Source organism: Tamandua tetradactyla, chromosome 20 (assembly GCF_023851605.1).
Source record: "Tamandua tetradactyla isolate mTamTet1 chromosome 20, mTamTet1.pri, whole genome shotgun sequence".
NCBI lineage: Eukaryota > Metazoa > Chordata > Mammalia > Pilosa > Myrmecophagidae > Tamandua > Tamandua tetradactyla.
In genome coordinates, this window is record NC_135346.1 from 57,458,595 (window position 1) to 57,484,825 (window position 26,231).

The 26,231-nt window shown below is 40.5% G+C and overlaps 1 protein-coding gene and 1 pseudogene across 5 annotated transcripts in view; one reads left to right on the plus strand and one right to left on the minus strand.

Moving 5' to 3' along the window:
• THOC3 (THO complex subunit 3) overlaps positions 1-26,231 on the minus strand; it is an 87,441-nt gene that overhangs the window by 46,473 nt on the left and 14,737 nt on the right. Inside the window, exons 6-7 of one of the 5 annotated variants that reach the window (XR_013166347.1) lie at positions 25,980-26,197; positions 20,805-21,059 (exon numbers count right to left, since the gene is read on the minus strand). The exons of 1 other annotated variant lie outside the window; for it this stretch is intronic. Coding sequence is in view for 3 of the 4 variants with exons in the window: in XM_077137693.1 (XP_076993808.1) it covers positions 26,034-26,197 (164 nt within the window). In the remaining variant the exon portion in view is untranslated. Of the gene's footprint in view, positions 1-20,800; positions 21,060-24,625; positions 26,221-26,231 lie in introns of those variants that run through there. 3 more of the 5 variants (XM_077137696.1, XM_077137693.1, XM_077137694.1) reach the window with 3 other exon arrangements.
• On the plus strand, positions 10,940-12,244 carry LOC143664145 (aldo-keto reductase family 1 member B1 pseudogene; annotated as a pseudogene).

Consider the following 26,231-nt stretch of genomic DNA (forward strand, 5'->3'; position numbering starts at 1 on the left):
TATAATTGGGTTGTATCTTCTTTTGTTGTTGAGCTGTATAATTTCCTTATATACACAGGATATCAAGCTTTTATCGAATATGTGGTTTCCAAATATTTTTGCCCATTGAGTTGGCTGCCTCTGCACCTTTTTAACAAAGTCCTTTGAGGCACAGAATCTCTTATTCTTAAGGAGTTCCCATGTATCTAGTTGTCCTTTCACTGCGTATACTTAAGGTGCAAAGTTTAAGAAGCAACCTCCTGTTTCTACACCAGGAAGATGTTTCCCTTAATTTTCTTCTAGAAGTTTTAAGGTACTGGTTCATACATTTAGGTCTTTAATCCATTTGAATTAATTTTTCTATAGGGTGTAAGGTAGGTTTTCTAGTTTGGTAGAGCCAGAATGCAATATACCAGAAATGGAAAGACTGATTAAGTTGCAAATTTACAGTTCTAAGGCCATGAGAATGTCCAAATTAAAGCAAGTCTATAAAAATGTCCAAATTAAGGGACCAAAACAAGAGGTTACCTTCATTCAAGAAAGGCCAATGAAGTTCAGGGTTTCTCTCTGAATTGGAAAGGTACATGGTGAACATGGTGACATCTGTTAGCTTTCTCTCCAGGCTCCTTGTTTCATGAAGTTCCCCCAGGGGCATTTTCCTTCTTCATCTCTAAAGGTCTCTGGCTGTGTGGGCTCTCATGGTTCTCGTGGCTTTCTCGTGGCTCACTTATGGCTCAATCGTTGTTCTGAAGCTTTCTCTGAAGTGCTTCCTCTTTTAAAGATTACCAGTAAACTAATCAAGACCCACCTGGAACAGGTGGTGTCACATTTCCCTCTAAGCAAAGGCTAATACCCACAATCGGGTGAGTCATATCTCCATGGAGAGAACATAATCAAAAGATTCCAACCTATATTACTGAATAGGGATTAAAAGAAATGGTTGCTCCCACAAGAATGGATCAGGATTAAAACCTGACTTTTCTAGGGCACATAATCCTTTCAAATCAGCAGAGTAAGGGGTCTCTCATTATTTTGGCTATTGAAATTCAATTCTTCCATGTTCATCTATTTAAAAAAGTACTCTGTCCTAATTCATAAGATTTGGGAGCCTTCTTGATATCAATTATCCTTAGATTTAGTGGTCTATCTCCACACCCTTGATTCTATTCCATTGGTTGATACTTCTATCTTTGGGCCAGTACCATGCTGTTTTGACAACTGTGGCTTTATGGTAAGCTTTAGTCAGGAAGTGTTAGTCGTTGCACTTCACTTTTCATTATTAGGATACTCTTTAGCTATTCAGGGTCTCTTTCCCTTTCAAATGAATTTGATAACCAGCTTTTCCAAGTCTTCAAAGTAGGTTGTTGGGATTTTGATTGATATTGCATTCAATCTGTATATCAATTTGGGTAGAACTGAGATCTTAATGACATTCAACCTTTATTGATGGAAAGCATGGATGTCTTTCCATCTATTTAAGTCATTTTTTATTTCTTTTAGTAACGTTTTCTAGTTTTCTGTGTAAAAGTCCTTGACATCCCTGGTTAGGCTTATTCCTAGATACTTGATTCTTTTGGTCACTATTTTGAATGCAATTTTTTCCTTGTCTCCTCAGATAGGTCATTACTTGTGTATAGAAACATTACTGATTTTTGTATCCTGCCACTTCGCTGAATTTATTAGTTCAAGTAGCTTTGTCAAAGATTCCTCAGGGTGCTCTAAGTATAGGAACATGTCATCTGCAAATAATTAAAGTTTTAGTTTTCCTTTCCTATTTGGACGCCTTTTATTTCTTTCTCCTGTCTAATCGCTCCAGCTAGGACTTTTAGTACAATGTTGAATAACAGCAGTGAAAATGGGCATTCTTGTCTCATTCCCAATCTTAAGGGGAATGCTTCAATCTCTCACCATTAAGTATGATGCTCGCTATAGGTTTTTAATATATGCTCTTTATAATATTGAGGAAGTTTCCTTTGATTCTTACCATTTAAAGTATTTTATCAGGAAAGGATGCTGAATTCTGTCGAGTGCTTTCTCAGCATCAATCAAGATGATCATAAGATCTTCCCATTTGATTTGTTAATGTGCTATTCTGTATATTCAACACAATCCCAATTAAAATACCAGGAAGGTTTTTTTATACAAACTGGCAAACTAATTCCAAAATTCATGTGCAAATGCAAGGAACTAGAAGAGTTTCTCTCTCTCTCTCTCTCTCTCTCTCTCTCTCTCTCTCTCTCTCTATCTCTAACACACACACACAAACTCTGCAAAAGATCATAGTTGGAGGACTAAGATTTGAAGAATTATTACAAAGCCACATTAATCAAGACAGTGTGGTACTGGCACCAAAATAGCTACAATGGAACAGAAAAGAACGTCAAGAAATAGATCCACATATACATGGACTTTTTATAAAGGTACAAAGGAAGTGCAGTGGAGGAAAGATAGGCTTTTCAACAAACTGTTGGAATAACTGGATATCTATATACAAAAAAAAGAAAAACAGAACCCGTGGATCCATACTTCTCACCATATATATAAAAATTAACTCAAAATGGATAACAGACTGAAATATAAAACCTAAAACTATAAAGCTCCTAGAAGAAGGCAGGATAAAATATTTGTGGCCTTATGATTATATAAAGATTTCTTAGATATGACACCAAAAGTATGGTTCATAAAAGAACAGATTGATAAATTGGAATTCATCAGAATTAAACTTTTCTCTTTGAAAAACTTAAGAACATGAAAAGATAACCTACAGACTAAAAGGAAATATTTGTGAATAATATATCTGATAAACATATAAAGGATTTATTTCTAGAATATATAAAGAACTCTCAAAACTCAACACTAAGAAAACAAACAATCTGATAAAAAAAATTTGGTGAGGATGTGGATGATTGGAACTGTCATACTGCTGGTGATACTAAACATGGACATATCACATACCCAGCCATTCCACTTCCAAGAGAAAAGGAAATATATATACTTTTACAAAAACGTTCATAGCAGTTTTGTTTGTAATGGCCAAAAACTGGAAACAATTTAAACGTCCACCCACAGAATGGATTTTTAAAAGTGTAGAATACAGTGGAATACAATTCAGCACTAAGGAGGAGTAAACTATTTATATAAATAACAACCTGGATTAATATCAAAATAATTATACTGAGTGAAATAGACAAGAGTATGTACCATATGATTCTATTTATATAAACTTATAGAAAATGTAACTATCTATAGGGACACAAGGTAGAGATCAGTGGTTGCCTGGTGGGAGGGAAGGATAACAAAAAGACATGAAGAAATGTTTGTAAGTGATAGGTATATTCACTATTCTGACAGGGGTAACAGGTTTCACAAGAGAATACATGTGTCAAAACTTTAACTGTATAGCCTAAATTTGTGTAGTTTAATGCATGGTGTGCTGATCTGAATTTATTACATACCCCAGAAAAGCCAATCAATATTGTTGGATGGTATCTTTTTTTATTGTTTCCATAGAGATGTGATGTACTCAATTGTGGGTGGTAACTTTTGATTAGGTAGCTTCTATGGAGAAGTGTCTTCACCCATCCAAGGTGGGGTTGCTTACTGGACCCTTTAAGAGGGAACCATTTTGGAAAAACTCAGAGCCAAGAAAGCTCACACAGCCAGAGATCTTTGGAGACGCACAAAGAGAACACCCCTGGGAAATCCTTATGAAACAAGAACCAGGAAAGAAAGCTAGCAGATGTTGCCATGCGCCTTTCTAGCTGACAGAGGTGTTCTGGACCCATCAGTGTTTCTTGAATCAAGGTATCTTTTCCTGGATGCCTCAGTTTGGACATTCTCATGGCCATAGAACTGTAAACCTGCAACTTAATAAATTCCCCTTTTTAAAAGCTGTTCCATTTCTGGTATACTGCATTCTGGCAGCTTACAAATTAAAATATATGGCAATTAGGTGTGTTAAAGCTGTTTAAAAAAAAAAAGATAATGTATAAAGGATGCCCTGCTGTACAACACCCTTCAGGTCTTTTTCTAAACTTTAAGTTTTTAATAATTTTAAATTTACAGAAGAGATACTATTGTATTGAATTATGTACCCCAGGGTGGGGGGTGGGGGTGGAGGGAAAGCATGTTCTTAATCTTAATCCATTCCTATGGCTATGAACTCATTGTAAGCAGGACCTTTTTTTTTTTTTAACTTTTTTTATTATATAATATAACATATATACAAAGCAAAGAGAGAAAAAAGCAATAGTTTTCAAGGCACTCTTCAACAAGTAGTTACAGGAAAATATTCCAGAATTTGTCATGGGCTACCATACATCAACTCAGATTTTTCCTTCTAGCTACTCCAGAACATTGGAGGCTAGAAGGAATTTTTTTTTTTTTTTTTTTTTTTTTTTTTGGCATGGGCAGGCTCCAGGAATCAAATCCGGGTCTCCAGCATGGCAGGCAGTAATTCTGCCACTGAGCAAATAAATACATTTTTATTGTCACAATTGACTATTTTTTTTCTTTTTTTTTTGTGAAAAATAATATATATACAAAGAAGCAATACATTTCAAAGCATAGTGCAACAATTAGTTGTAGAACAGATTTCAGAGTTTGTATGGGTTACAATTCCACAATTTTAGGTTTTTACTTCTAGCTGCTCTAAGATACTGGGGACTAAAAGAAATATCAATTTAATGATTCTCCTACCTTCTCTGTATAATTCCACCATCACCTTTGGACTTTCTCCCACTCTTTAGGGGTATCTGGACTATGCCCATTCTAACTTTTTCATGTTGGAAGGGGCTATCAATAATATGGGGTAGGGAGATGGAACTAGCTGATATTCTAGAAAGGCTGGGTCCTCTAGGTTTTAGGACTTATCCAGGGACCCATCGAGAGGTTTTAGGTTTCTGAAAGGTTACCCTAGTGCATGGAACCTTTGTAGAATCTTATATATTGTCCTAGGTGTTCTTCATGATTCGCAGGAACCGTTTAGGTTGGGGGTTGACAAGTTATGATAAGTAGCAATGTCCAATTGAAACTTGTGTAAGAGCCACCTCCATTATAGCCCCTCGACTCTATCTGAACTCTCTCAGACACTGATGCCTTATTTGCTACTGTTATTTTCCCCCTCCTTGGTCAGGATGGCATTGTTGATCCCACAGTACAAGGGCCAGACTCATCCCTGGGAGTCATCTCCCACAGGAGACTTTCACTCCTGTATGTCATGCCCCACATAAGGGGAGGGGAGGGCAATGGTTTCACTTGCAGATCTGGGCTTAGAGAGAGTGAGGCTACATCTGAGCAACAACAGAGTTCCTCCAGAAGTATCTCTCAGGCATGCCTATAGGTAGGCTAAGCTTCTCCGCTACATACATAAGTCCCACTAGAGCAAGCCTAAAGATCAAGGGCTTGGCTTATTGATATAGTGGTATAGCTTAATAATTCCATATTTTTTCTCCCATCCCTCAAGGGACTTTGCCAATACTTTTTGATTATCTGCTTAATATATTCTAGAATATATCCAGGCATTATATTAAACTATACAGGATTAAAGGTTCTCATTCTTATTCTGGGCTCCCTGTGTTTTAATTGTTTAAATGAGCTATCCAGATAGGTTGAGTTAGATTACGTGCTACAGAAAATTAAGGATCTGGACAAAATAAACCTTTCTTCCTTTGCTCTCAAAGAATAGATGAGGTTCTACTTATCTTCCTTACCCCAGTAAACAGGACCTTTTAAAGATGCTATTTTTAGTTAAGGTGGGGCCAAATGAATGAGGGTAGACCTTAATCCTACTACTGAAGTCTTTATGAAGAGAAAGCCACCTGGACAAAAAGCTGGAAGTCAATGCAAACTGGAAGAGAAAGGAGAAGACATCTCCATGTGATAATGGGAAAGCCAAGGAACCCAAGGACTGCCAGTCAGCCATAATGCTACTGATTCCAGGAGGAAACAAGCCTTCTAGCCTCTGATACCATGAGACAATAAATTCCCATTGTTTAAGCCAGCCATGGTGTGGTATTTGTCAGAGAAACCTGGCAAACTAGGACAGCTGCAATGGCAGCACAGATAGCTTCCAAATACCTGTCATCTAGCTTCTCCTAATGTTAACATCTCACCTACCTTGGTACAATTATCAAAATCCACATTGTTCTAAGTCCTCCACTTTTCCTCTCTGGGACAGCCTGCGCCACTCTAGAGTGCCTATCCCCTTCAATAAGTTTGTCTAGGCCCTCGCAATCCACTCTGTCCACACAAACACATCTTACATCTCCACTCCCAGCCCCATCTCCCACAAACTCCAGATCCTTAAAGCTGTCTGCATCCTAGATATGCCCCCAACTATCTCACAGACACCTCAAAAGCAAAATGTCTAAAACTGAATAAATTAGTCTCCCCCACCCCCACATACTTCCTTCTGTGTAAAAGGCATCATCACCTGTCACCCATACTGCATCTCAAAATCTTCTCTAACTCCTCACTCTTCATCAGGATCCACATATGATAGTTCACCATTCAAGCCCTATTAAGTCTTCTTCCACATGTCACTCAAACCCTACCCTCTAGGATCTATCTCCATTATCAATAACTTGATTCTGTCCATGATGTCAACCCACAAATTATGTATCAGAACAGGCTTTAAATACTCCTTGTGCATCCAGTCTCTCTCTTTGATTCAACTCCCTGGGTTGATCTTTCTAAATCATTCACTCATCTGATCAATGAATGACACTGATCTGTGTCATTTCTGCTGAAACCCCCTGCAGTGGTTATCACTGTGCCCACAGGATGACATTCTAGCTCCAGGTCTGGCATTCAAGGTCCCTTCAAAATGGCCCTTCAAAATGAGCTCTCTTAATGATGGAGTCATCAAATGAATGGAAATCTTTCTGCCATCAAATCCTCCAAGCATCTACATGCCTTTGCCTGTGTTGCTCTGTCAGCCTAGAAGATTTTCCCCTGTCTTCTCTGTATATAAGCAGAGCACTTTACATATAACTTAGAGGCATCTTTCTGTATGCTTTCCTCCACCAAATGTGAAAGCATTAAGAGCAAAAGCTACTTTTTCTTTAACTAAATCTCTAGCACCAGAACAGTACTTGGTGCTATACAGACACATAGATGGCTTGGATAGATGGATGAAGAGAAAAATGGATGCATGAAGAAATTTATGAGAAAAGAAAGCTAGATTGATGGACAGGTGAGCAGATGATGGGTGGGTGGATGGATGGAGATTTGGTGAGATAAGCAAAGGATATAATAAAGAGGTGGATGATGTTGGATGGATGGCTGAATAGACAGAAACATGAAAATACAAATGAGTGGATGTGGATAGACAGACATAAAGTAATTCCAAAAGGAATTCCAAAAAGGAAATATAGATGGGGATGTAGTAGATGGATGGATGGATGGGCAGATGGGTGAATAGAAGGGTGGATAGATGGGTGGACGGATGTATGAAGAAATCATAACTTCAAGGGTAGAGATTGTTTCTTATTCATCTCTGTTTTCACAGTGCCCAGAATAGGACTTGGAATAGAGTAGGTAGATGTGCAATATATGTCATTGAAGCAGTGAATGAATGATTGAAACACTGGTTTATTGTGGAAAAAATAATGGACTAAAAGTCAGAAGAGCTGATTACTAGCTCTCTCTAGTACATTCACTTAGCCAAACATCTTAAATTTACTCTTCAGTAAAACGGGTAAATTGCATTAAATGGTTTCAAAGATTTTTTCTAGGCACTCTTTGGCTTCCTGATTTGAAGCTACCCTAAACTAAGATAAGGCGGTGGAATGGAAGGAGGGGCTACATTTGAGCAAATGTGTGTTTACTTACAAGTTGTCCTTATGTTGAGCTGATCCCAGATCTCTGCCAGCAGTGGGGGAGAAGAGTTAACACACTCCAGATGAGATTCTGTTCAAATTGTCTGGCTGAAAGCATTGTAGCAGAAATGAAAGACAGGCTGATAGTAGAGCCTGCGGGGTAATTAATAGTGAAACATGAACCTCGGCAAGGCTATACCCAACTCATGTTGAGACTACACAAAACCTTCCCAGGGCTGCTGGCCAAATGTACCCTTGATCCAGGAGGATGGCTGTTTGTTCACAGCCCACGTGGTCTGTCCTATTAGAGTTGCCCCTGGACTCCTGCTTTGCTCTGGAGTAATAATTGTACTAAGAACAACATCTATCATTGGTTCTGGACTGATATGTGCCAGAACATTCTATATATCATCTCATCACCTCTCACAATCACTTTGTGAGGTAGGAATAATGCTCACTTCACGGAAGAGAAGACCTTTAACTAGTAAATAGCAGATTTAGGATTTGAGACCAGGGTATTCTGGATCTTTCTGCTACACCCAACTGCTCTCTGGGGACATGTCGTGGAACTAGTCTGATAACAATCCAAAGACTTCACAGATCATGCCACACAAACTGCAGTAATTTCTGCTGGAGTTTGCCTGGTCTCTTCACAACTTGCTTTTACATTTGATTTAAGCCAGTGGTGCTGGAGGTGAATACTCTCAACACCCCCATATTGTAGATGCAGAAATCGAGGCTCAAACTTACAGTGAATTGACCCAGCCATGGTCTCACAACTTGTAAATAGTGCAAATGAGATTCCATCACCAGGAACTACACTTCCAAGCCAGGTCTTTTAACTCATTAAATATTCTATTCCCACGTGATAGCTGTTGTGGTCATCTGTAGTTTTGCCTAGATATCTTTCTACCAGCCTCTGATGACGGCACCTGAATTTTCCTTAGGGAATCAAACTACCCACCCCACTCCCATCACCTCAGTCCATGTGATTCAGGTGGGATTGATACTCTGTATTCCCTGCTTACCCTCTGCAGGGGTAGAGAAATGATCCCCTGGCCACAGTGAACCTTCAGGGACAGGCATATGACCAAAGATCCCCAGTGAGATCAATTCCATGACAATGGAGGAACTACTGAGAAAAAGGCACCGTCATCCAGAGGGATACCTAAGCTGGTAAAATGGAAGCCAGCATTGCTGGGAGACACCTTAGCCTGCCAGAGGGTGAAGCCAACACAGAAAAAAACATGGACAAGAGATGGTTTCCAAAGGACGTATCTTAAGACCCTGATCTAGCAGTGCCTGAATAGACTCTAGCGGCATGAGCAGTGAGTTTCCTCTCTGCTCAAGCCAGCCTGAGTGGACTGTCTCCCACCTTCACCAAGAGGCTCCAAGTCAATACAGCCCCTCATCACGGTAAATAATCCTCACTTGTTTCCTTGGCCATTGTCCCACTAGACCCCAGTCTACTTGAAGCCAGGGACTATATCCAGTGAATACCAGCCACAGTGCCTGGTTCCAACTAAACTTCATAAAAATTTGTTCCATGATTAAAAATGCTGATTAACTCAAGAATCCCCTCTAGCCCAGTCTACCTTCCTCTCCTTCTCCCCCAGACATCTTTCAAGGACTAATTCAAAGGCCACCTCCTCTGAAACGGGCCCAACCCCCTACCCCACTCTAAAATTGCTCCTGGCCACATCAGGACCTCCATTGAACTTTTCTGCTCCTCTCTACCCCTCCTCTTTCTTGTACAGTCGTGTCCATGCCTGGCCTGCCTCCCAGACTGAGAAGTCCTGAGAATAGGGCCTGAAATGGATTCATTTCTGTATCGAGCCAGCACCCACCACCCTCCAGAGCTCAGAAAATATTTTCTGAATCCAAGACATCATTTCATTCAAATAAACATTCACCAAACCCCAGTACCAGGCCCTGAGAATACAGAGGTGATTAAGGCATCATGACTAGAAATAATAATCATGATAATCATAATAGCTAACATTTACCGGCTTATTACTTTGTGCCAGACACTTTTCATGTATTCATTAATTCAACCCTTAGAGTAAGCCACTCTCAAACCATTTTACAGATGAGGAAACTGAGGCTCAGATGTCAAATAATTTGCCCAAGGTCACAAAGATGGCAAGTGGCAGGGCAAGGATTTGAACCCAGGCAACCTAACTCCACAACCATGCTCTGAACCAGTATCCTTGCCCTGTGCAGTCATGAGTGCTTAATAGCTGTTTCCTCCTAACTGCGGCCTTCTTACAAATTGCTATAGACACCACTTCTGAAAAGAGCTTGGGTAAATGTGGAACCAACCATACTCATTATTTTTAAAGGAAGGAACTAGGATTTTGAAGTCATTAGACTGGTCTGAATTCCTAACAGCACCATCTGATGGCCCTATGCATGTTCTGTGGCCTCTCCAAGCCTCAGTTTCCTTAGGATCAGTAATACCTTTCAGGGCTGTTATTCGTGTTAAAAGAACCACTATGTGAAAATCACTAAGCACAGCACCTGCCCAGAGCACAGTCACCAAATGAAGGAGGCTGTCATTGGCACCCTGCAATATTCTTATGGCATGTACAGGGCTTGGCACAAGCTGTGCTAGTCAGGGTTCTCTAGGAAAACAGAACCAACAGGAAAAATCTGTAAATGTGAGATTTAAAAAGGTGTCTCACATAACCATGGGAATGGAAAAGTCCAAAATCCGTAGGGAAGGATGTGAAGCTCGTGGCTCCAAGGAAGGGTCTAGACGAACTTCACAGTAGAGGCTCACTGGCTGAAGAAGCAGTGAAAGTGTCTCTCTTCTTCCTGAAAAGCCACCAACTGATTGGATTATTTCATTGTGGGAGTTGCGCTTAGTTGATTCTAGACGTAATCAGCCGCAGATGTAATCAACTAACTGATGATTTAATACACCAGCCACGAAATATCCTTGCAGCAACGGTCAGGCCAAGGCTTGCCTGACCAGATAACTGGGCACATCACTTGGCGAAGGTGACACCAGAACCCCTAACCGTCACACAAGGTATACTGCCAAATATTATAAACATGCTTACAGTTGTTTTTGCTTTTCCTCACTACATTCTATTACCTTAAAATAACACTCACGGGCATAGTTTTGGGTTGGCGTCAACGAAGACTTACACCCATGGCTAACCACATTGTGCTCTGCAACGGCTCCAAGATGCCCATCCTGGGGCTGGGCACCTGGAAGTCCCCTCCAGGCAAAGTGACAGAGGCTGTGAAGGCAGCCATTGATATTGGGTACCACCACATTGACTGTGCCCATGTGTACCAGAATGAGAGTGAGGTGGGGGTGGCCATCCAGGAGAAGCTCAAGGAGCAGGCGGTGAAGCGTGAGGACCTCTTCATCGTCAGCAAGCTTTGATGTACATACCATGAGAAAAGCATGGTGAAAGGAGCCTGTCAGAAGACACTTAGTGACCTCAAGCTGGACTACCTGGATCTCTACCTTATTCACTGGCCTACAGGCTTTCAGACTGGAAAGGACTTTTTCCCTTTGGATGAAACAGGCAATGTAATTCCTAGTGACACTGATTTTGTGGACACATGAGAGGCCATGGAAGAGCTGGTAGATGAAGGACTGGTCAAAGCTATTGGAGTATCTAACTTCAACCATCTCCAAATCGAGAGAATCTTAAATAAACCTGGCTTAAAGTATAAGCCTGCAGTTAACCAGATTGAGTGCCACCCGTACCTAACTCAGGAGAAGTTATTCCAGTACTGTCAATCCAAAGGCATCGTGGTGACTGCCTATAGTCCCCTTGGCTCTCCTGACAGACCCTGGGCCAAGCCTGAGGACCCTTCCCTACTGGAGGATCCCAGGATCAAAGCAATTGCAACCAAGCATAATAAAACCACAGCCCAGGTGTTGATCCGGTTCCCCATACAGAGGAATATGGTGGTGATCCCCAAGTCTGTGACACCTGAACGCATTGCTGAGAACTTTCAGGTCTTTGACTTTGAACTAAGTGATGTGGATATGACTACCTTACTCAGTTACAACAGGGACTGGAGGGTCTGTGCCTTGGTGAGCGCTTCCTCCCACAAGGATTACCCCTTCAGTTCTGAGTTTTGAAGCTGTGATTGCTGATTCTTCCCCAAGTTTTTCCTGCCTCCTTTTTTCTTGCAAGTGTTATGTGACCCAAGTTCCTCAGCAGTGCATTAGCAACCTGATGACTAACCCAGCTGGATGGTGAGATATAAAGAGCAGTATCTGTGGATTAGAAGTCTCTTCCAGTTTTCTTTGCCCCCCTTTTTTTTTCCCAACTAGGAAATCCAAGTTGAATACCCCTGAGCAAGGAGAAAAAAATGTATAATGTTAAAATAGTGCCACTAATAGTTGGAATTGCTTGGAATTATATTCCTTTCAGCCAGACTTCTTGCCTCAAATAAAAGGTGCTTTTGTAAGCCAAAAAAAATAAAAAATAAAAAATAAAAATAACACTCACACTTCACTGAAATTATTCAACCAGCTGCTTTTCAGGTCCCTAGAAAGCTCTGTTTCCCACTAGCCTTTGATTAAGGATTTGGAATTCCCTTTATTCCTTCACCCACAGGATGAGTACAGACAGGGCTGGGAAGCAGGAGAGGAATGCAAGATGGAATAGGCCCCATGTTTTGAAGCAGCAGCAGAACAACTGGGGTTCACACACAGTACTGAAGAGCTGTACCCACAGGTCCCCATATTCAGAGCCACTTGTGCCCTTGAAAAATAAACACAGCTGCCCAAACCAGGAAGCTTCAGCCATGACTAATCCCGGGCCACTCAGTTGTGCCCTGCCATGCGAAGTGTTTTCTAAAAATGTCAGCAAGTACACAGAGCAAGAAGGGAGGGGGTTAGTCCAATGCAAATACACAGTCAGACTTCAGAACAGGGGATAGATGGCTGGTTGCACAAAGCAGCCCCAACTCACCAGGAATGCAGTGTTCAACCTGTGGCCGTGGCTCCACTGCCCTCCAGTGGCCAGACAGGGATCAGCAGACAAATATAAACGAAGGGAGTCTCCAATGAAGGAGGATCCAAGGGCTTTGAGTGTTTGAAAGAAACCAGATGCTCTCCTTCAGCGACTGGCCTAGTTTACCACACCCTTCATACTGACCCAGCTGTCTTCCTAAAGCACAATTCTCCACTGCTTAACACACTTAAAACCCTTCTGCCAGGCCTTCAGTCTAACTCCTTAACATGGCAGTCAGGCCTCATACTGATCCCAATCTACTTCTTTAGCCTCATTGTCATCACCCCTTCCCCAAAACCATGGGAAGTGGCTTGTGGGGGAATAGAGCCTCACTGTGACTGAACACCCTCTGTATGTGCAAGTACTCCCCTAGGAACTGACACTGATTCCTCAGAGGGGAAATCCCATTGCACCAGAGAGGTGACAAAATGCACCCACATGCACAGTCAGCAAGCAGGGAGGCCAAAATGACAGCCTGGGGTTATCTGACACCTCAACCCAAGTGCTTCCCAGGCAACTAGGGCCCAACTGGTTACAGAGCTGGGCTGGGAACCCACACCTCTGAGCTCTGACTTCTGAACAAGGCTAAGCTTCTCCACACAGGTTCTGCTCTTAAGTGGAAGTAGACTGAGGTCCACATGACTCCATCCAAAATACCCTCCTGAGCAAACCCGTCTCTGACCTCCTTCTCTGTGATCCTAATAACAGTGGGTCATGAGCTGGCAGAGGCCAAAGCCCTGAGAGGTTCTCAGGTGACCACATCCAGAAGAGACAGGTAGGAACATGACAGACAAGAGACCAAAAGCTTGGCTCACCACTTCTGGATGCAGGGACAATTAAAGGTAAGCCCATGGGCTGCTTGGCACACACCTACCTACCCTTTTAAGACCAACTCCAATGCCTCTTTGAGAAGCCTTCTTCCCCACACTTCCAGGCACCCCTGTGCCACTTCTATGCCACTATTCATCTTTCCAGACTGAGGAAACAGCAGAACTGAAGTTCTGTGGTCTTCAACTGAGGTTGGATGTTGGAATCCCTGGAGTGTTTGGTTGGAGTAGTGCCTGAACAACAGTAATTCTAACGTACAATCAGGGTCGAGAAACTGACCTATGGGGAAGGATCTGGGCTTTGCAGCCACAAGCAGAGGTTTGGATCCTGCTCTTCCACCCCACAACTGAATGACTTGAGCAACAAAATGAACCTACGTCTGTTTTCTACTCTGGGAATTGGATACTACAACACTACCTCTCAGGATCACTGTGAAAGTTAAATGAGAGCTTGTCTTTTATTCCCTGGACTTAATAATTTGCTTTTCTTACCTCTCTGCTACCCTGCTTCTTCCCTTCCTCCATTCTACCGACTGCCAGAGCAACTACTAACAGCCTAGCTGGCATTCTGCTCAAATCACCTCCTTTCCCATGCATGCGTTTATTTAACAAATATCTATTGGGCACCTGCTTGGTGGTACCAGGCATCGTCCTCGAGACTGGGGACAGAGCAATGAGCATGTCAGAAAAAGTTCCCAAGACTATAGCAGTTTATTTAGGAAGAAGCTCACACAAAAAAGGAAACAACAGCTTCTGATGCTGACAAGTACTCTGAATAAAATTCAGAGAAGAAATTACACAAAGGGGCAAAGGGAGGCTACATGAGAGGATAAAGAACACCTTTCTAAGAGAGGACCTTCTAAGTCATCTTATATGCTGAAGAGGACACAGCCTGGGAAGATCAAATCTGAGGAAAATGCAATAGGAAGCCTCTAAAGTGTTTTAAACAAGAGCTGCAATATTGCTTTTATGAAGCTACCATCACACTGTATTGTAACCATTTCCACACTCAGCTGTGGGTTCCTGGGGTAGGAGACTAAGCATCACGACTCAGGCCTGATACAGGTTAGGTAGAGTTAAGTGGCTGGATGAATCTTCTTTTCTGTAACATATTATCCCCTTTTCTCTGGTTTCTGCCCACCTTTCCCACAAAGCACCAGAAAAATCCCAATGTTAACAGTTAATAAACTTCTGAGACCCTTAAACCCTTTTATCTGTGTTATTAAGCCATGTTTAGACTAGACTGAACATAAACAGTTGAGATTTTAGACCCAAGTACAAAGTACAACACTGTGGAAGAAACATGGGCTTCAAACTAATGTATTGAACATTGCACCCTGGACAAGTTCCATAACCTCATGAATCTCGATTATCACTTATAAAATGGATCTGATTTATCCCTCTCTCCCTTGAACATCAGAGGGAGCTCAAACAATGTTTGATCAATCCAACACATTCCTCTCTAGTATACATTGTGTGGAGCACTGCAGCTGCCATTTTGGAGGAGATGCAGTCCATTATAAATGTTCAATAATCACAGGCCTGATAATCTTCAACCTGAATTCCACAACACTTTTTTCCAGTTGACTTTAATCCACACTGTGGTTACTCTACCAGTTCATGACTAAGGTGAAATCAGCCTGTGCCCAATTCAGACTTCCTTTAGTCCTCAAGGACAACCTGAGATGTTCTGACAGATTCATTGCTGTATCTGCTCCATTCCCTGACATGAATTCTAGCTCTCAAGAAGGTAACAGGAAACAACATGAGTTTAGTAAGACTTGTTTCTAGCAAACCCACAGTGGACCCAGTGATCAACATTCCCTTCAGATGCAGAAAGCTTCAAAAGTAATTACCAGAAGAGCTCGACAAGAACCTGACAATATTCCAACTGGGGACAAGTGGTAATCAGTGACTGTTACTATGGCAGTGCTGAATGAGTGGCATGTTTTCACACTCTGGCCTGATTCTCAGAAAGGGTAAAAGACTGAAATGCTGGATATCTTGAAGTTCAACAGCTTATGGCTCCAAATTTCAAAAATCAAACTGATAGTAAATTTGTAATCATTGTCTAAATAATTTTCAACTTAGAATCCCTAAGCATTAACGAAGGGCCTCAGTTATATAAAAGCGTACTAAAAAATAAAGTGTTAATTCACTACAAAAATAAGCAAAGGACTTGAATCAACATTTCTCCAATGAACTTGTGCATGCATATAGATACAGTGGAGTATTTTTCAGCAATAAGAATGAAGTTTTCATACATGCTACTACATGAATGAACCCTGGAGAGATCAGGTTAAGTGAAATAATTATCAGACAAAAAGGAACAGATATTGTATAATTTCACGAATGTGAAGTAGCTAAAATATACCAACTCAAAGAGATAGAAAGTAGAATACAGGTTACTGGGATGGGGACAAGGGAGAAGAGGAGTTAATCACATTAGGTGCAGGGTTTCTGTTTGGGGCGATGGGAAAGTTCTGGTAATGGATGGTGGTGAGGGCAGCACAACACTGTGAGTGTAATTAATCCCACTGAATTGTGCTTGGAAGTGGCTGAGATGGGAAAGTTTATGTTGTATGTTTCCACAATTTTTAAAAGAGAGATTAAAGAGACAATTGACAAGTAAAGGCAATACACAATCCCAGAAGGGATCATGTATTAGAAGAGAAAATGTCCAAACGGATATTATTGGGACATGTGAAAAAAATTGGAATATAAACTTCAAACTTTCTATCAGTGTTAAATTTCCTGAACTTGGTAACTGTAACTTAAGGTACTTACATAAGTGAACATCCTGGTTCTTAGGAAATGTACATAGAAGTATTAAGTGTTCAAGGAGCATAATGTATATACAACCTACTCTCAAATGTTTAGAAAACAAAGATAATTAAATGAATAGGCAGATAAAATGGTACGGCAAATCTGGTAAAACATTAAAAGTTGGTGGATTTGGTTTTCTCAAGTGCTCATGGATCATTCTCAAAGATAGACCATATGCTGGGTCACAAAGCAAGTCTCAACAAATTTAAAAAGATTGAAATCATACACAAAACTTTCTCGGATCATAAAGGAATGAAGTTGGAAATCAATAATAGGCCAAGTGCCAGAAAATTCACAAATACGTGGAGGCTCAACAACACACTCTTAAACAACGAGTGGGTCAAGGAAGAAATTACAAGAGAAATTAGTAAATATCTCGAGGCGAATGAAAATGAAAACACAACATATCAAAACCTATGGGACGCAGCAAAGGCAGTGCTAAGAGGGAAATTTATTGCCCTAAATGCCTATATCAGAAAAGAAGAAAAGGCAAAAATTCAGGAATTAACTGTCCACTTGGAAGAACTGGAGAAAGAACAGCAAACTAACCTCAAAGCAAGCAAAAGGAAAGAAATAACAAAGATTAGAGCAGAAATAAATGAAATTGAGAACATGAAAACAATTGAGAAAATCAATAAGACAGAAGTTGGTTCTATGAGAAAATCAATAAGATTGATGGGCCCTTAGCAAGATTGACAAAAAGAAGAAGAGAGAGGATGCAAATAAATAAGATCAGAAATGGAAGAGGAGACATAACCACTGACCTCACAGAAATAAAGGAGGTAATAACAGAACAACTTTACGCTAATAAATACAACAATGTAGATGAAATGGACAAGTTCCTAGAAAGGCATGAACAACCAACTTTGACTCAAGAAGAAATAGACGACCTCAACAAACCAATCACAAGTAAAGAAATTGAATCAGTCATTCAAAAGCTTCCCAAAAAGAAAAGTCCAGGACCAGACGGCTTCACATGTGAATTCTATCAAACATTCCAGAAAGAATTAGTACCAACTCTCCTCAAACTCTTCAAAAAAATCGAAGTGGAGGGAAAACTACCTAATTCATTCTATGAAGCCAACATCACCCTCATACCAAAACCAGGCAAAGATATTACAAAAAAAGAAAACTACAGACCAATCTCTCTAATGAATATAGATGCAAAATCCTCAATAAAATTCTAGCAAATCGAATCCAGCAACACATTAAAAGAATTATACATCATGACCAAGTAGGATTCATCCCAGGTATGCAAGGATGGTTCAACATAAGAAAATCAATTAATGTAATACACCATATCAACAAATCAAAGCAGAAAAATCACATGATCATCTCAATTGATGCAGAGAAGGCATTTGACAAGATTCAACATCCTTTCCTGTTGAAAACACTTCAAAAGATAGGAATACAAGGGAACTTCCTTAAAATGATAGAGGGAATATATGAAAAACCCACAGCTAATATCATCCTCAATGGGGAAAAATTGAAAACTTTCCCCCTAAGATCAGGAACAAGACAAGGATGTCCATTATCACCACTATTATTCAACATCGTGTTGGAGGTTCTAGCCAGAGCAATTAGACAAGAAAAAGAAATACAAGGCATCAAAATTGGAAAGGAAGAAGTAAAACTCTCACTGTTTGCAGACGATATGATACTATACATCGAAAACCCGGAAAAATCCACAACAAAACTACTAGAGCTAATAAATGAGTACAGCAAAGTAGCAGGTTACAAGATCAACATTCAAAAATCTGTAGTGTTTCTATACACTAGCAATGAACAAGCTGAGGGGGAAATCAAGAAACGAATTCCATTTACAATTGCAACTAAAAGAATAAAATACTTAGGAATAAATTTAACTAAAGAGACAAAAGACCTATACAAAGAAAACTACAAAAAACTGTTAAAAGAAATCACAGAAGACCTAAATAGATGGAAGGGCACACCGTGTTCATGGATTGGAAGACTAAATATAGTTAAGATGTCAATCCTACCTAAATTGATTTACAGATTCAATGCAATACCAATCAAAATCCCAACAACTTATTTTTCGGAAACAGAAAAACCAATAAGCAAATTTATCTGGAAGGGCAGGGTGCCCCGAATTGCTAAAAGTATCTTGAGGAAAAAAAACCAAGCTGGAGGTCTCACGCTGCCAGACTTTAAGGCATATTATGAAGCCACAGTGGTCAAAACAGCATGGTACTGGCATAAAGATAGATATATCGACCAATGGAATCGAATAGAGTGCTCAGATATAGACCCTCTCATCTATGGACATTTGATCTTTGATAAGGCAGTCAAGCCAACTCACCTGGGACAGAACAGTCTCTTCAATAAATGGTGCCTAGAGAACTGGATATCCATATGCAAAAGAATGAAAGAAGACCCATCTCTCACACCCTATACAAAAGTTAACTCAAAATGGATCAAAGATCTAAACATTAGGTCTAAGACCATAAAACAGTTAGAGGAAAATGTAGGGAGATATCTTATGAATCTTACAATTGGAGGCGGTTTTATGGACCTTAAACCTAAAGCAAGAGCACTGAAGAAATAAATAAATAAATGGGAGCTCCTCAAAATTAAACACTTTTGTGCATCAAAGTACTTCATCAAGAAAGTAGAAAGACAGCCTACACAATGGGAGACAATATTTGGAAACGACATATCAGATAAAGGTCTAGTATCCAGAATTTATAAAGAGATTGTTCAACTCAACAACAAAAAGACAGCCAACCCAATTACAAAATGGGAAAAAGACTTGAACAGACACCTCTCAGAAGAGGAAATACAAATGGCCAAAAGGCACATGAAGAGATGCTCAATGTCCCTGGCCATTAGAGAAATGCAAATCAAAACCACAATGAGATATCATCTCCACCAGAATGGCCTTTATCAACAAAACAAAAAATGACAAGTGCTGGAGAGGATGTGGAGAAAGAGGCACACTTATCCACTGTTGGTGGGAATGTCAAATGGTGCAACCACTGTGGAAGGCAGTTTGGCAGTTCCTCAAAAAACTGAATATAGAATTGCCATACGACCCAGCAATACCAATGCTAGGTATCTACTCAAAGGACTTAAGGGCAAAGACACAAATGGACATTTGCACACCAATGTTTATAGCAGCATTATTTACAATTGCAAAGAGATGGAAACAGCCAAAATGTCCATCAACAGATGAGTGGCTAAACAAATTGTGGTATATACATACGATGGAATATTATGCAGCCTTAAGACAGAATAAACTTATGAAGCATGTAATAACATGGATGGACCTAGAGAACATTATGCTGAGTGAAACTAGCCAAAAACTAAAGGACAAATACTGTATGGTCCCACTGATGTGAACCGACATTAGAGAATAAACTTGGAATATGTCATTGGTAACAGAGACCATCAGGAGTTAGAAATAGGGTAAGATAATGGGTAATTGGAGCTGAAGGGATACAGACTGTGCAATAGGACTAGATACAAAAACTCAAAAATGGACAGCACAATACTACCTAATTGCAATGTAATTATGTTAAAACACTGAATGAAGCTGCATCTGAGCTATAGTTTTTGTTTGTTTGTTTGTTTGTTCTGGTTTTTTATATGTATTTTTTTATTTTTTATTTTTATTTTTTTCTCTATATTATCATTTTATTTGTTTTTCTGTTGTCTTGCTATTCCTTTTTCTAAATCGATGCAAATGTACTAAGAAATGATGATCATACATCTGTGATGATATTAAGAATTACTGATTGCATATGTAGAATGGAATGATTTCTAAATGTTGTGCTAATTTTATTTTAACTAATAAAAAAAAAAAGTTGGTGGATTTGGGTACCTGGATGTGGGGTGTGTGCTGGTTTGAAAGGATTATGTACCCTCCAAAAGCCATGGTTTAATCCTGATCCAATCTTGTGGGAGCAACAGTTTCTTTTAATCTCTATTCAGGAACATTGGTTGGAATTTTTTTTATTACAGTATCTCCATGGAGATGTGACTCACCCAAATGTGGGTATTAACCTTTGCTTGGAGGGAGATGTGACTCCACCCATTGCAGGTGAGTCTTGATTAATTTACTGGAATCCTTTAAAAGAGGGAAACATTTTGGAGAGAGCAACAGAGTCACGAGAACCACGAGAGCCCACGTGGCCAAAGAACTTTGGAGATGAAGAAACACCCATGGGGAAGCGTCATGAAACAAGAACCCTGGAGAGAAGCTAGCAGACATCGCCATGTTCACCATGTGCCTTTGCAGTTGAGAGAGAAACCCTGAACTTCATTGGCCTTTCTTGAGTGAAGGTAACCTCTTTTTGGTGCTGTTCTAGTTTGCTAGCTGCCAGAATGCAACACACCAGAGACCTTTGGCTTTTAATAAAACGGAATTTATTTCATTAGTTCTTCAGAGGAAAGGCAGCTAACTTTCATTTGAGGTTCTTTCTTACATGGGAAGGCTCAGGGTGATCTCTGCTGGCCTTATCTCCAGGTCTCTGCGTTCCAACAACTTTCCCTGGGGTGTTTTCTTTCTGCGTCTCCAAAGGCCTGGGCTGAGTTGTGAGTGCTGAGATGAGATATGCTGAGCTGCTTGGGCTGTGCTACGCTGAGTCTCATTTAAGCACCTGCCAATTAAATCAAACATCATTCATTACAGCAGGCACACCTCCTAGCTGACCGCAGATGTAATGAACAACAGAGGAGGTTCACGTATCATTGGCTCATGTCCATAGCAACATAATGAGGAACCTTCACCTGGCCAAGTTGACAAGTGAATCTAACTACCACAGGTGCCTTAATTTGAACATTTTTATAGACTTGCTTTAATTGAGACACTTTCATGGCCATAGGACTGTAAACTTGCAACTTAATAAATTTCCTCTTTTTAAAGCCATTCCTTTTCTGGAATATCGCATTCTGGCAGCTAGCAAACTAGAACGGGGGTTATGTCAGAATTCTGTATGGGGTTGGTATTATTTCTCACAACTATCCTTTACGTTTGAAACTATTTCAAAGCTCAAAAAAAAATTCAAGTTATTCATTTTCTCCAATCCCATCCCATTCCTTTTTTTTAAGGCGTTTTTAAAACTATCTTCTTTACAACTCTTCCCTTTCATTCAAAATGTGATGAGCCAAGTGACAGCCCTGAGATAGAAAGGTTCTATTGCATATCAACAGGATATTAACACCTTTATAACAGTCATAGTTGCTGCTCCTTGAACACTCACAAAATGCCAGGCAATCCTTTCCTAGCAACTCTGCACCTAGCCAAGGCCCTCTGCCCAGACCCCAGTTGCACAGTCCTATCCTCACGCAAGTTAGGGTGGGGGGAATAAGCCACAAGGCACATACATACCTTTCACACAACCTCTGGCATGATAAACATGTCCACCCTGCCCTGGATCTCAGGCCACAGAGATACGAGGAGCTCAGCAAGACAAAAGATGACACTGACCTCCTCCTACTCTTATTTCATCTGTTGGCATAGAGTTTTGAGTTATTCATCATCATCATGTGCCAATCAGACTACAAACAGAAGGTATATAAAATTCTCCGCTGAAGCCCCCACCATGCCTATGGAGTGACTGATAAGTCTCCTCCCTTCACAGCACCTTCACAGCATCTACTCCTGGAATGATTAACATGCCTCCCTCATTTATGACATTTCAAGCTGACCAAGCTAATGGACTGATGACAGCTTCTGTGTTCTCACTAGAAGCTGCTCCACCTCAAGGGGGAAGTGATTTATTAAGCATCTCCCACGTGCTAGACACTTTACAGTTTATCTCCTTTAATTCTCCCACAACCAGAGAAGGCAATTAATTATCCTCACTTTATGAAGAAAGTGGGTTCAGATAAATCACAGATGGAAACAGGATTCAATCCAGTTCTGGCCCAGTAGGGAGCCAGTGTTATTTCTACTGCATGAGTTGGAGAGAAAATACAATGCATTACACATCAGCAAATCTGAGTTTGCAAAGCACTTCTACATATACGATTTCTACTCCCCTCATGAAATATATGGCTAATCTTTTAATTCTGTGGGCTTTTTTCCTCCAAAGAGGGTACACATTTTATGATCCCTTTTGTGACTGAAGGTCTTAGTGACTTTAATAGGTAAAATACAGCTTTGAGGAAAGGAGTTTAAGAGCGTGTTTATTCCATTCCTGGCTTTTCTAAACTGAGCCACCTAGCCAGCTCATAACACACACACACACACACACAAAATGCATACTTGACTTCGCTCCCTAGCCAGCTCAAAACACACACACACAGACACACACACACAAACACATATGACTCTGGGTTCTCCCAGGATTGGCCTTTCCCTTATTCCTTGGCTAAGAGGCTTCCCTGGAGCTGTTGCTGGGTCCTTGGATCTAACTGCCTCTGGCAAGGACCCCCTGCTTAGTTTCCTAATCCCCTACACTAGGCCCTCTGCCTAGACCCCAGCTGCACAGTCCTATCCCCACACATCAGGATGGGGGGAAGAATCCACAAGGCACACACATACCTCTCAATCAAGCTCAACCCTTGGCATGATAAACATGTCCACCCTGCACTGGATCTCAGGCCACAGAGATACCAGGATCTCAGCAAGACAAAAGACAACACTATAATCTTTACCTATTTTCCGGCCTGGCTTTTATATCTAGTGAACATGGCAATGGGGCACTGGCACAGCAAATTCTAGACTTTGCCAGCCAACTGAAATCTAGCCTGTATCTGACCTCACTATTCCCTTCATGGCTTACTAGGGTTTCGAGTAGTAACTGTATGACATGCCTGGTCTGACCAGTTAATAGTCAAGTGGGACTCTGAATGACATCCTTCTAGCTCTCAAGAAACTAGAAAATTCACTCAAACCATAGAATCTCAGGTCTAGGATACTATCATTTCCCCAGCTGGGACTTAGCCTGAGTCCTTCCAGGTCTCTGAAGCCAAGGCACAGGGAAGATGGTATCAGCAAGACAGTCAATTGAGGCTGCCACAAGCTAGAGCTCTTTTCTCATCTTCCTCCTGATTTTACAAGTTCCCCACCAGCTACATCTCTTCTTTAAGTAACAGGTGGCATGGATTGATATTTTACACACACTCAGATGAGAAAAAAAATCCGCACGGATGGAAGAGAAGTGAACTGTTCAAACACTAAGACCTAACTAAACGCTTAGTATTTGGTTCCAGCAGCGCTAAGGTAGTATATAAATACAGCAACAACCATAAGAATTACAAGATAATTGCAGAAGAAAGCAGATGCCCAAGTTTACTCTCAGTGACATGAACACTGAACTGCTAACATAATAGGGGGACAATTTGGTCTGTAATTGAAAAAAAAAATTCTTCAGGGAAGGTAGGAAGCAGAGGTTGTTCTGGGGACTGGAGAAAAAACTATTGAGCCTGAAGACCTGGCTCCACTGACCATTTAACTCATGTGGAGCAACAGTCAACTTCGCAGACCAAGGGTTTACTCGTCTGTAAAATGGGAATGGCAATGCTGGTAAAGATGAAGTAAACCACTGTTAATAAAAGGCAGATGGGCCTTGAAGTAAATCTGGATCTATGTTGTCACTTACAGAGTAACACTGAGTTACTCAGACTCCTTGAGATCATAAAATAGAGGTAATACCCAACCTCATAAGTCTGTCACAAAAACTGAGAGGCAACTGATAAAAAATGGCTATTACAGTACCACTCAAGGAGAATGCCCAAGAGCTAAAAATGTCTATTGTAATTTTTTTACAATACTATCCAAAATTGGGCTGAGCAACTTGCATGATTTATCTTACCATACTGCTTCGTCTACTCCTCCAGATTTTATGAAGACATATACTTTTACACATAAATATGGGTATAGAAAACTCTTGGAAGGATATATACCAAAATGCTAATAGTGTGTATCTCTTGGAGCTAGCAATGTTGTTTTATTTACCTGCTTTTCCCAAAATTTTCTATAACCATCACTTACTTGGCCATACTTCTGCTTTGTTTTCCTTTTTCATACCAGAATATATTAAATAATACAACAGAAATCATATTATTCATACAATCCCCCACATGAGTCATTTCTTTTTTTTCCACAAAAATTTGTCAAGTCCATTCTGCTCATTTATTTTTATATTTTTATTGAGAAATCTTCACACACATACAGTCCACTGAGCCATTTGTTTTTTATTTTTTTATTTTTTTTGGGGGGGGGGGGTACATGGTCCAGGAATGGAACCTGGGTCTCCCACATGAAAGGTGGGCATTCGAACAACTAAACTACCTGTGCACTCTAGCCATTTGTTCTGATGTAAGAGCTATCAAAAGCTTTGCTTTCTAAACCACTGACTATAGTTAACAGAACAACTATAAAAATGTGCTATCGTTAATTATAGCAAATGATCCACACCAATACAAGGTGTTAACAGTACAGTGGTATATGGGAATCCTTTACTTTACGCATGATTGTTCTGTAAACCCACAGCTTCTCTAATAAGGGGGAAGCTTTGTTTTTCCTAAGAAGCTGGCATGTTTTCCTATTGAAAACTAAGACTAAGCTAACCAGTTTAGTTCCCTCTTCACTTTGTCCCCAGAGAGCTGAGACATATTAGTTCATTCATTCAAGTAGGCCTTCATTCTTTCCATATTCCTTTTTTTCATTTTTCCAGTCTTAACTTTCTGTTCTAATTTATATTTGCATTACTCTGATTTTTGCATTTCTTATTCATGTTTTATTTCTTCTCTCAGTGTTTGATGTAAGCCACCTCAAATCTTCTGTGGAATGAAGCGAAGTATACATACATAGATAGAAAGTAACACAACTTTTAAGGATTTTTAAAATCCATGCACTTTATGTTTTGTCCCTGCATTTGCCAGAGTTCCTGATTAAGACATTAAATGACAGAATTACAGTAATCTTCAATCTATTTCTGGTGTTTTTTAAAAAGGCAAAACTGCAACATCTCCCTGTAATAACATAATTTTAAAAATTCTAGAGTTAGGTTGGTACTATTAAATGCCCAATTCTCAAAATTATATACACAGTTCTTTTTTAATTATAAAATAATTCCATCACCATCCCCACCTTGCCTTACCCACATCCCCTCCAAAATTGGTATTGTCCAAGCAGTAGCAAGCCCAACAAAGCCCACCATACACTCAGATAGGAGGTTCCCAGAGACCACGCTTCTGTTATAATCCAGAGCCCTCATGGAGCCAGGGAACCTCAGGCTGCAAGGACTATTGGCAAGTATGGTTGCAGACCAACAACTCCTAAAGGAAGAGGTGAGAAGTACCAAATGAGATGAGAGGGGAACCACTCTCAGAGACTGGAGTAGAATTTCAGGAGGTTCTTGGATAACAAAGGGTAATACACCCTGAGGTTGCAGGGAATAGTCTTAAGTTGGAGGGGGCGGTGGTGGTGGAGGGAGGAATGAAACCAGGCTCCCAACATAACAAACAGGAAAGGAATTGGAATAGACAGCCTGAGAAAAGACTTATAATTTATACCAAGATACAAATATTTCAGGTGCCCAGCACTCCAAGACTAATATACAACTAACCACACAAAGGAAGGCCTCTGCCAGGGGCTCCTCTCCCAATACCAGGCTCTCTTATTAGGAATCATTAGGAAGCCCAAACAGCTTCACAGTTCCTGCTTCCCGACTACTGTCATATTTTCCATCTTTGTCATCACAGGCAAATGCCAGCAGTGGCCGTTTGGGGTGCCAAGCCACGGTGAAGGTCGGGGACTCACACTGCACCTCCCACAGCTTGTCTCCTACAGAAATCAATGCAGAGACACTAATCAATAG